This window comes from Lolium perenne, chromosome 4, assembly GCF_019359855.2.
Source record: "Lolium perenne isolate Kyuss_39 chromosome 4, Kyuss_2.0, whole genome shotgun sequence".
Taxonomy (NCBI): domain Eukaryota; kingdom Viridiplantae; phylum Streptophyta; class Magnoliopsida; order Poales; family Poaceae; genus Lolium; species Lolium perenne.
Genome location: NC_067247.2, coordinates 65924878 through 65935024, shown reverse-complemented (window position 1 = coordinate 65935024; position 10147 = coordinate 65924878). Strand labels below are relative to the sequence as shown.

At 46.0% G+C, this 10147-nt stretch overlaps 2 protein-coding genes across 2 annotated transcripts; both read left to right on the top strand.

Annotated features, from left to right (window-relative positions):
• Positions 1-4688: 4688 nt before the first annotated feature.
• Positions 4689-6164, top strand: LOC127292822 (probable glucan endo-1,3-beta-glucosidase A6). The gene has a single exon (XM_051322321.2). It carries the CDS (start codon positions 4704-4706, stop codon positions 6162-6164), a length of 1461 nt encoding a protein of 486 aa, XP_051178281.2. The 5' UTR covers positions 4689-4703.
• A 2964-nt stretch (positions 6165-9128) lies between these two features.
• On the top strand, positions 9129-10139 carry LOC127292823 (uncharacterized). Its single transcript, XM_051322322.2, has 5 exons — positions 9129-9279; positions 9368-9438; positions 9559-9639; positions 9732-9775; positions 9901-10139. Exons 1-5 carry the CDS (start codon positions 9228-9230, stop codon positions 9998-10000), a joined length of 348 nt encoding a protein of 115 aa, XP_051178282.1. The 5' UTR covers positions 9129-9227; the 3' UTR covers positions 10001-10139.
• The last annotated feature ends 8 nt before the right edge of the window (positions 10140-10147 follow it).

Here is a 10147-nt window from a genome sequence, read left to right as displayed (position 1 = left end):
TTCATCAACAAATTATCAGGTTTCTTCTATTGAAACTATATTTTTATTCGGTCACATCTTATGTACTTTACTTGGAGCGTCTGTTTGTTTTTGTTTTGTTTGAATAAATTCATGCTTGTGTGGGAGAGAGACACGCTCCGCTGTTGTGTATGAACACATGTGTTCTTAGCTTTACTCTTAATGTTCATGGCGAAGGTTGAAACTGCTTTGTTCATTGTTATATGGTTGGAAACAGAAAATGCTTCATGTGGTAATTGGTATAATGTCTTGAATAATTTGATACTTGGCAATTGTTGTGCTCATATAGATCATGTTTAAGCTCTTGCATCATGTACTTTGTACCCATTAATGAAGAACTACATAGAGCTTGTTAAAATTTGGTTTGCATGATTGATCTCTAGAGTCTAGATATTTTCTGGTTAAGGTGTTTGAACAACAAGGAAGATGATGTAAAGTCCTATAATGCTTACAATATGTTCATATGTGAGTCTTGCTGCACCGTTTTATACTTGAGTTTGCTTCAAACAACCTTGCTAGCCTAAGCCTTGTATTGAGAGGGATTACTTCTCGTGCATCCAAAAATCCTTGAGCCAAAAACTATGCCATTTGTGTCCACCATACCTACCTAGCACATGGTATTTCTCTGCCATTCCAAGTAAATACTTCATGTGCTATCTTTAAATAATTCAAAAGCTATTATCTCTTATTTGTGTCAATGTTTTATAGCTCATGAGGAAGTATGTGGTGTTTATCTTTCGATCTTGTCATTTACTTCTGACAGACTTTCACAATGGACTAGTGGCTTCATCCGCTTATCCAATAACTTTGCAAAAAGAGCTGGCAATGGGGTTCCCAGCCCCAATTAATTAACTTTCATTAATAATTCTCTTCACATGTTTTGCTCTGATTCATCAGTAAGCAACTTAATTTTGCAAATAGACACTCCTTCATGGTATGTGATTGTTGGAAGGCACCGGAGGATTCGGTTAGCCATGGCTTGTGAAAGCAAAAGGTTGGAATTAGTGTCATCCGTAAATAAAAAAACTAAACTAAAGTACATGTGTAAACAAAAGAGAAGAGGGATGATCTACCTTGCTGGTAGAGATAACGTCCTTCATGGGAGCCGCTCTTGAAAGTCTGGTTGATGAGGTAGTTAGAGTGTCCACTACCATTCGTTGACAACAACAAACACCTCTCAAAACTTTACTTTTATGCTCTCTATATGATTTCAAAACTTGAAAAGCTCTAGCACATGATTTAATCCCTGCTTCCCTCTGCGAAGGGCCTATCTTTTACTTTATGTTGAGTCAGTTTACCCACTTCTTTCTATCTTAGAAGCAAACACTTGTGTCAACTGTGCATTGATTCTTACATATTTACCTATTGCACTTGTTATATTGCTTTATGTTGACAATTATCCATGAGATATACATGTTACAAGTTGAAAGCAATCGCTGAAACTTAATCATCCTTTGTGTTGCTTCAATGCCTTCTACTTTGAATCTATTGCTTATGAGTAACTCTTATGCAAGTCTTATTGATGCTTGTCTTGAAAGTACTATTCATGAAAAGTCTTTGCTATATGATACAGTTGTTTACTCATTGTCTTCATCATTGCTTTGAATCGCTGCATTCATCTCATATGCTTTACAATAATGTTGATCAAGATTATGTTGGTAGCATGTCACTTAAGAAATTATCATTGTTATCGTTTACCTACTCGAGGGCGAGTAGGAACTAAGCTTGGGGATGCTTGATACGTCTCCAACGTATCTATAATTTCTTATGTTCCATGCTAGTTTTATGACATTACCTACATGTTTTGTTCACACTTTATGTCATTATTATGCGTTTTCCGGAACTAACCTATTGACGAGATGCCGAAGTGCCAGTTCCTGTTTTCTGCTGTTTTTGGTTTCAGAAATCCTAGTAAGGAAATATTCTCGGAATTGGACGAAATCAACGCCCAGCATCTTAGAATTCCACAAAGCTTCCAGAACACCCGAGAGGGACCAGAGGAGGGCCATAGGGCCACCAGACAGTAGGGCGGCGCGGCCAAGGAGCCAGACGCGCCCCCCTACTGTGTGGGTCCTCCGTAACCCTTCCGACTCCGCCTCTTCGCCTATTTAAATGTCCCTGACCTAAATCTTCGAGACGAAAAAGCCACGGTACGAGAAACCTTCCAGAGCCGCCGCCATCGCGAAGCCAAGATCTGGGGGACAGGAGTCTCTGTTCCGGCACGCCGCCGGGACGGGGAAGTGCCCCCGGAAGGCTCCTCCATCGACACCACCACCATCTTCATCACCGCTGCTGTCTCCCATGAGGAGGGAGTAGTTCTCCATCGAGGCTAAGGGCTGTACCGGTAGATATGTGGTTAATCTCTCTCCTATGTACTTCAATACAATGATCTCATGAGCTGCCTTACATGATTGAGATTCATATGAGTTTTGTATCACTATTAGTCTATGTGCTACTCTTGTGATGTTATTAAAGTAGTCTATTCCTCCTTCACGGTGTAATGGTGACAGTGTGTGCATCGTGTAGTACTTGGCGTAGGTTATGATCATAATCTCTTGTAGGTTATGGAGTTAATTATTACTATGATAGTATTGATGTGATTTATTCCCCCTTCATAGTGTAAAGGTGACAGTGTGTATGCTATGTTAGTACTCGGTTTAAATTGCAAAGATCTATTATGCTCTAAGGTTACTTAAACATGAATACCGAATGTTGTGGAGCTTGTTAACTCCGGCATTGAGGTGCTCTTGTAGCCCTAAACAACGAATGGTGTTCATTATCAAACAAGAGTATATGTAGCACAAAGGAAGAGAACTTATTTATTTATGTGATCAATGTTGAGAGTGTCCACTAGTGAAAGTATGATCCATAGGCCTTGTTTCCAAATACTGCAATCATCGCTTGTTTACTGTTTTACTGCATCTTTACTTCCTGCAATATTACTACCATCAACTGCACGCCAGCAAGCACTTTTCTGGCGCCGTTACTACTGCTCATATTCATTCATACCACTTGTATTTCACTATCTCTTTGCCGAACTAGTGCACCTATACATCTGACAAGTGTATTAGGTGTGTTGGGGACACAAGAGACTTCTTGTATCGTGATTGCAGGGTTGCTTGAGAGGGATATCTTTGACCTCTTCCTCCCTGAGTTCGATAAACCTTGGGTGATCCACTTAAGGGAAACTTGCTGCTGTTCTACAAACCTCTGCTCTTGGAGGCCCAACACTGTCTACAAGAATAGAAGCACCCGTAGACATCACACCACAAGCTCCAACTCGCCCGCTCTGCCCACTCCAGATCATGGATCATGTCTAGATACATCAAATTAGAATAAATTTGCGGTATCCTTTCCGAGAAGGAGGGAATATATTATTATCCAAGTTTTTATCTCTGTGGAATCTTGCAAATTTTACCTCAACGATCGACATATATAGACAATAATAAACACGATTATTAATGATACATGCACGATATGTGTACCCCTTTGCTTAGATAAGACAAGATAGACCTGTTTCTTATAGAGAGGCCTCAAACCCTTATAGTCGTAGTAATAAATGCTATATATAACCAGAAAAGAAAAAATAACACCAAGACAGCTATCGCACGCGAAGAGGATCGCCCGTCTAGAGGCGTTCTTAAGGCGTCTAGGTCTCCCAGCCCCTCCCACCAGCGTCGTCGTTCTGCCTCGCTTCTCCCACCTTCGGGCTATGGAGATGGGGTGGAACTCGACCGTCGCCGGGAGGGCTCTGTTCCCCTAGTTTTTAGGGTTTTAGTTTGGTGGGCAACATTCAGGTGGTCGCGGCGGCGTCTTCTCCAATAATGTCTTCCCGACTTCAACCCCATCTCGGCGACGACGTCAGAAGCTTGTGGGAGTGGTGTGGTTCTCAAGGATTTCTTCTAGCTAGGGGGGGGGGGGGGTCTCCGGATCTTCATGGAGCTTCATCGGCGGCTAGTATTTCTTCTACGTCTCCAGGACAGATGTGGTCTTTTTGACCCGTTCGGCGACTTCTGGTCTGCAACGAACAACGTCAGTCCATCTCAGGGAAAAGCGGCAACGGCGGTGCGCCATCGACACAGTCTGGAGGTTGAAGACGAAGGGCATCTCAAGAATTTTGTTGTAATTTTTGTTTTCGTTGAGGTGTTTTGTGATGTTCGAATTTTCTCGTAATGCTAGGATTTTATTCGCAAAAAGTTAATACTATATAAATAGGCGTATTTTATATTCACCCGTTGGAAGGCCACAAAGCAAAACAACCAAGTGTTAAATCCGTCTCACGCAGCACGCAAGTGATGGGCCTGGGATCTGAGATGTGCATCCTGGATCAAGCTCTGCTCTTTCCAGAGCTAGGCTGGTTAAGTCAACTATCTGTGTCCGATCGAAACACGAGTCAGGTTTAAAAGCGCTAAAGAAAAATGAGCCTTGTGCAAGATCGAACGGATGCGCATGGGTTTTATCTGATTTTGTTATGACCATCGCTCGTTGCTGGAGTGTTACAGGTCACTGATGCCTTGAGATCGATGCATCCACCTGCTGCCGTTATCGTATTCCTCACAAAAAATACTTAGTACTCCCTGGAATCTTGCAAGTTGTGCATTGCTTAAGCTACATCCTGGTTATTAAACACACGAAAAGACTACCGCTACGCCATCAGGTACGGCGTACGGTCCACCTCCTCCGCCATGGCAATGGCAGCATCATCGCTCGTCGTCCCGCTCAGCTTCGTCTTCCTCACCATTGCCGCAGCTGCCACGCCGGCCTCGGATACAGGGCACTTCCTGGGCATCAGTTACGGCACGCTGGGTGACGACCTCCCGCCCCCGCACCGGGCGCTCGAGCTCGCCCGCTCGGCCGGCGCCGCCGCGGTCAGGTTCTACGACTCCAACGCCACCCTCCTGGCCGCGGCAGCGTCATTCAGCCTCGGCGTCGTCCCGGGCGTCCCCAACGAGCTACTCATCTCCCTCGCCGCCTCCCAGCGTGCCGCCGACGCGTGGATCGTCTCCACGCTCCTCCCATTCCGCCGAAACCGCCGCTTCCGCTACCTCTTCGTCGGCAACGAGGTGCTATCCGATCCCACCACCAAGGACCGCTGGTCCCGGCTCGTCCCCGCCATGGCCAACCTCCGCCGCGCGCTACGGCGCTACGGAATGCGCCGCGTCAAGGTCAGCACCACGCTCGGGATGGACGCTCTCGTCGGCCAGAACGTGTTCCCGCCCTCCGCCGGGGTGTTCCGCCCGGACATCGTCGACGTCGCCGTGCGCCCGCTCCTCGCATTCCTCCACCGCACGGACTCGTACCTCTTCGTCGACGCGTACACCTACTTCACCTGGTCGGCGAACCACACCATCGTGCCACTCACCTACGCTCTGCTCGAGCCATCGCCGGCGCCGGGGTACCAGTACCATGACCCCGCCACGGGGCTGTCGTACACCAACCTCCTCGACCACATGCTTGACACCGTGGTCGCCGCCATGTGCCGCGCGGGCCACTGCGGCGTCAGGCTGGCGCTGGCCGAGACCGGCTGGCCCAACGCCGGCGACCTCGACCAGTTCGGCGCCAACGTGCGGAACGCGGCCACGTACAACCGCAACGTGGCGAGGCACCTGGCGTCCGGCGCCGGGACGCCGCGGCGGCCGGGGATGCGCATGCCTGCGTTCGTGTTCGCGCTCTTCAACGAGGACCTGAAGGGCGGGCCCGGGACAGAGCGGCACTGGGGCCTCTTCTACCCCAATGGTAGCGCGGTATACGAGGTCGACCTGACGGGGCGCCGGCCGGCGGCGTCGTACCCTCCTCTGCCTCCGGCTACGAACGACCTGCCGTCCCCCGGGAAGCTGTGGTGCGTGGTGAGGACGGACCGCCGCGGGGCGGTGGCGAACGAGACGGCGGTGAGGGAGCAGGTGGCGGCGGCGTGCGCGGACGAGGCCACGCTGTGCGACCCCGTCCGGCTAGGCGGCGAGTGCCACCTGCCAAACACGGTGGCCGCGCACGCGAGCTACGTCTTCAGCGCGCACTGGAACAAGTTCAGCAAGCAGTACGGCGGGTGGTGTTACTTCCGCGGCCTCGCCGTGGAGACGACCGCCGATCCCAGTGAGCCTTTCTTTCGCCTTCCATTGTTTAGTGCAAGTTGCTTCAGAAATTCTTAAAACTGTTTCTCGTCTCTTTGCCAGCAACGCGTTTCACACTCTTTGAAACGTGCCAATGGGAGTTTTTTCAATCGCATATATCTTAATCATGCTATTAGCTAGGAAATTTAATCATAAAAATACATCTACTCCCTCCACAATAACAAATAAATAAATAGTGTCTTGGACATTGTTGCGATCGAACTTTTGTTTTTTTATTAAGAACATCATTTCAGCATTAAAATTGGAAATTTTAAAAGCGTATGCATAAAGTTTACCAAAAAGCATTTCCAGAATCTTGTAGTATTAATTCTGTATCTTTTATTGTATGCATATATCACAATATAAATTAGAAGCCACAAGGTTACATCTTCAATACAACATGGTAATGCCTAGATTATCATCTGTTTGTGGTACTAAGTGAGTTATAACATTTTTCCTCATTTTTCACCTTCCGCTATATGGTTACTCCTCCAATTCAAAATAATTACCTTAATACATCCATTTTAAGACAATTATTTTGATCCGGAGGGAATAATTGTTTCTCCAGATGCTCGTTATTTTTCCTACTCTTTGTCGCGGTGTTGGTGCACAAAACACTCGCTGAGACCTTGTAATGTGTAATAAGAGTGTATGTTTGACTTATTGCATATATTGTACTCCCTCCGTCCTATAAAAGTTGTCTTATTAGATACATCTAAATTTTAAGAAAGTTAAGAATTTGAAGGGAATACTAGTATATGTTGTACAAACATGTTAAAACAACTGATAGTCAAACCAGACAAATGCATGTATCGACTATAAATGATTTACAAATAATGTTCATTTCCTTTTTAGGCCATGGATCATGTACTTTCCCCGGTGTTATACCAGGCTAAAGAGGGCGGGTGTTTCCTGGTAGGCACACTGTTATCATCATGATCATCCACGACCAAACGATTAATGAGCACTTGTATCTTCCGCTAGTTGTAATCGATTTTCTGGATCTTTTGTAACCTTTGTTGCCTAAAATTGATGGTTTGATCTTATTTTGAGCTCAAGATTACATTTATTGGTATTATATGATAGCTATATTCTTCACCAAGTAGAACCAAACCTAACAACTTACCAAATTTGTGCAAGCTACAAGGCAAGCTTGCCAAGGATTCACAAGAAAAATGCGTATCTCTCAAAGACCCCATATGTGAGTCTTTGAGTGTGTTTATTCCTACATTTCCTTTGTCATATAGCAAAAATAGTTCATATGTTACCTACAAGGTCGGAGATTGTCTTTACAAGTGTCATCGTAAGCCCGAAAGGATAGATGTCATTAGCTAGGTATTACCCTTTGGTGTATTGGTGGTCATTGACCTTATATATAGTTGCACTCAGGAGCGTTGCTTTTAACATGTCTTGCAAACATCGGGGAGGGGTGAAACACAATAATTTCGTTGTGAAATTCTACCATGATGAAGAAAGAGTATCAAAGCCACATGTCATAATCTGCCACAACTTCGACTAATAGCCGTTGGAACATGCCCTTTATATGACCATTGTCAATCGAATGGAAATTTCTTCCATTCCCAATACATATAATCTATGCTTCCAAACATCTCAGGAAAGTCTTTTCCTGCACCAACTCCCATGAGCTGAGTTGTGCATGATGCATTTGGTTCTCTCAATGATTCTATCCAAACATCGCCACCAGGCTTGCAAAAAGCATGTACACGACTTCAAGGCATGTGGACTAGCTTGCCATGCAAAGGTAGTCGCCAAATGCCTATGCACCAACTCCATATGCAAGTACTCGTATAGTAGCAATGCATTTCTCAATAGACGAGAACCCAATCTTAACGGTGCAATTAGTCTTCGGTTTGAAGTAGTCATCATACTCACTCACACCATACAGAAGATGCACGAATACATCCTTTGACAGAAGCGTCGATGAAACCTCTTCGGACCATGTGTTGCATTATTAGGCTAGATAGAAAATAGTCATTCTATGCTACAAATGATCCACCACCCTTTGATGATCGGTCGCCGGCAGCCCATGTATCGAACCAACGAGGTGGGGTATTCATCTCCTCATTTAAACCTAGAAGAAATGAGAGGATCATCCGATTCTCCTCATCATCGACATGATCTTCCATATGAACTCATCGCCGCTATCCATAGTCTACGAATCAAACAACGCAACAATTAAACACTGAAAAAATCAATCAAATTTCATCACAAAAAGTTTAGACAAAAACATGTTAAAAATGGTTGAACATCTTGTGTGTAGGGCAGAACGTAGGTGGACACAATCACCGGTGATGAGCGGTGACTGGCTAAATGGACGAGCAGTGAAGGTCAAGAAGAAAGAGTTGTGTTCGAAGAGAAGGGTGAGCTCAAACGTTCCCCGTGGTGTCAACGGTGGTACGGTTTGAGGTAGGGACGACCAGATGCATCGTGCACGCCGCAACCAAAAGGTGGCTCAAACACTGGGGGTAGCGGTGATCGGCATGCGTGGCAGCTAGGGACCCGTGGTAGCGGACAGCCAGTGCCAAAATGGGTTGGCAACGGTTATTCGGTGGAGGGAGAGAGAGAGAGAACAAAATTACATGGGATAGAGGAGGTATGGGGACCGTTGGATGTGTCTCTGTCATGTGGTGCTCTATTGAAAACATGGTTGGTGGATATATCTGAACATGTCCGATCACTCCTGGAGGCACCCAAAGTAGTGGTAAATCAGGGGTGTCTAGTTTTTTTAAGCCAATCTAAATGATGAGATGCCCTAACGGAAGCTGTTTTGTGTCTAGACTAATAGCGGTGATGATAGACGTTCGGGTTTCGATAAGAACGCAGTAACTTTAAGATTTGGGGTGTGACAACTTAGAGAGGTCTGGTAAGGTACATAATTTTGAAATGACCCCCAAAAATATATGTTGACTCAGTTATTCCGGAAATTATTACCAAGAATATAACATTTCCTGTGAAAAAGAAAATAACGAAAAACCAAGTAAAACGCTAACGACCAGCGGAGACGGGGGCTGGGGAAGGTAAGGTGAGCAGCGGCAGAGCAAAGGAAACGAAGACGACGACGACCCGAAGAGGGAGAAGAAGATGGTGAAGCCCACCGACCCGATGCTATGGCACAAGGTCGCCGCCGTCTCCGGTGATCCTCTTCCCCCTCCTCATCTCTCTTCCTCCTTTCCCGGTTGTTGTTTACGCAGTCTGACGGCTGGGTGAATTTGGTTGCGCAGGTGTTGCTGCTCTTGGACTTGGCACCTACGGAGCGCACATGTTCCGCCCCGAGAACCCTAGATACAAGGAGGTACAATCTGCTGCCCAGCCTCCATCAATCCCCGCCCACTTCGTTCTACTTCCGACCTGTTCCCTCAAATCATGTACTAGTACCAATCTGCTTCTTACAATTGGGGGGAAATTTTGACAGATTTGGCAGACCGCGTCCCTCTACCATCTCGTCCACACCGCGGCGTTGCTCGGAGCTCCCATCACCAAGCGCCCCAACATCGTCAGTGTTAAACCCCGCCCGCTTCGTGATTTCACTACTTATTTAGTTGCGCTAACTCATGCATTTTTTTTTTGTTGTTGTTGTGTATGCAGTTCGGAGGTCTTCTTACTACTGGAATTGTGCTCTTCTCTGGAACGTAAGTGTGTGCTCCGTATTTGAATTGAATTGCACCGATACTTGTTAACGGGTGCAAAGAAATTTTCACTGCATTGTATCTGAATGGTGGGATTGCAAAAATGATTGGTGCTCATTTTCATTTAGGTGCTACACCGTGGCTTACCTTGAGGACAGGAAGTTCTCTTCACCAGCACCAATTGGTGGCTTTGCATTCATCGCTGCCTGGGCCAGCCTGCTCTTCTGATTGTATCCGAGTCGTAGCCGGTGAAAACTATGTTTACTCTACCCGAGGGTTTGTATTTGTTGCTCTACTAGGTGATGGTTGTACTGATGTGCCACAAGTCTAGAAGAATTGAAATAAAATAATTCGCCTTGATGTTTCACACTCCCT

What these genes read in the sequence shown, in the direction of transcription:
- LOC127292822 (XM_051322321.2), top strand. Translation starts at nt 4,704, where the DNA reads ATGGCAATGGCAGCATCATCGCTCGTCGTCCCGCTCAGCTTCGTCTTC.
- LOC127292823 (XM_051322322.2), top strand. Translation starts at nt 9,228, where the DNA reads ATGGTGAAGCCCACCGACCCGATGCTATGGCACAAGGTCGCCGCCGTC. An exon ending in AGAACCCTAGATACAAGGAG is followed by an intron (nt 9,439 to 9,558) that starts GTACAATCTGCT and finishes AAATTTTGACAG; the next exon opens with ATTTGGCAGACCGCGTCCCT. An exon ending in ATTGTGCTCTTCTCTGGAAC is followed by an intron (nt 9,776 to 9,900) that starts GTAAGTGTGTGC and finishes ATTTTCATTTAG; the next exon opens with GTGCTACACCGTGGCTTACC.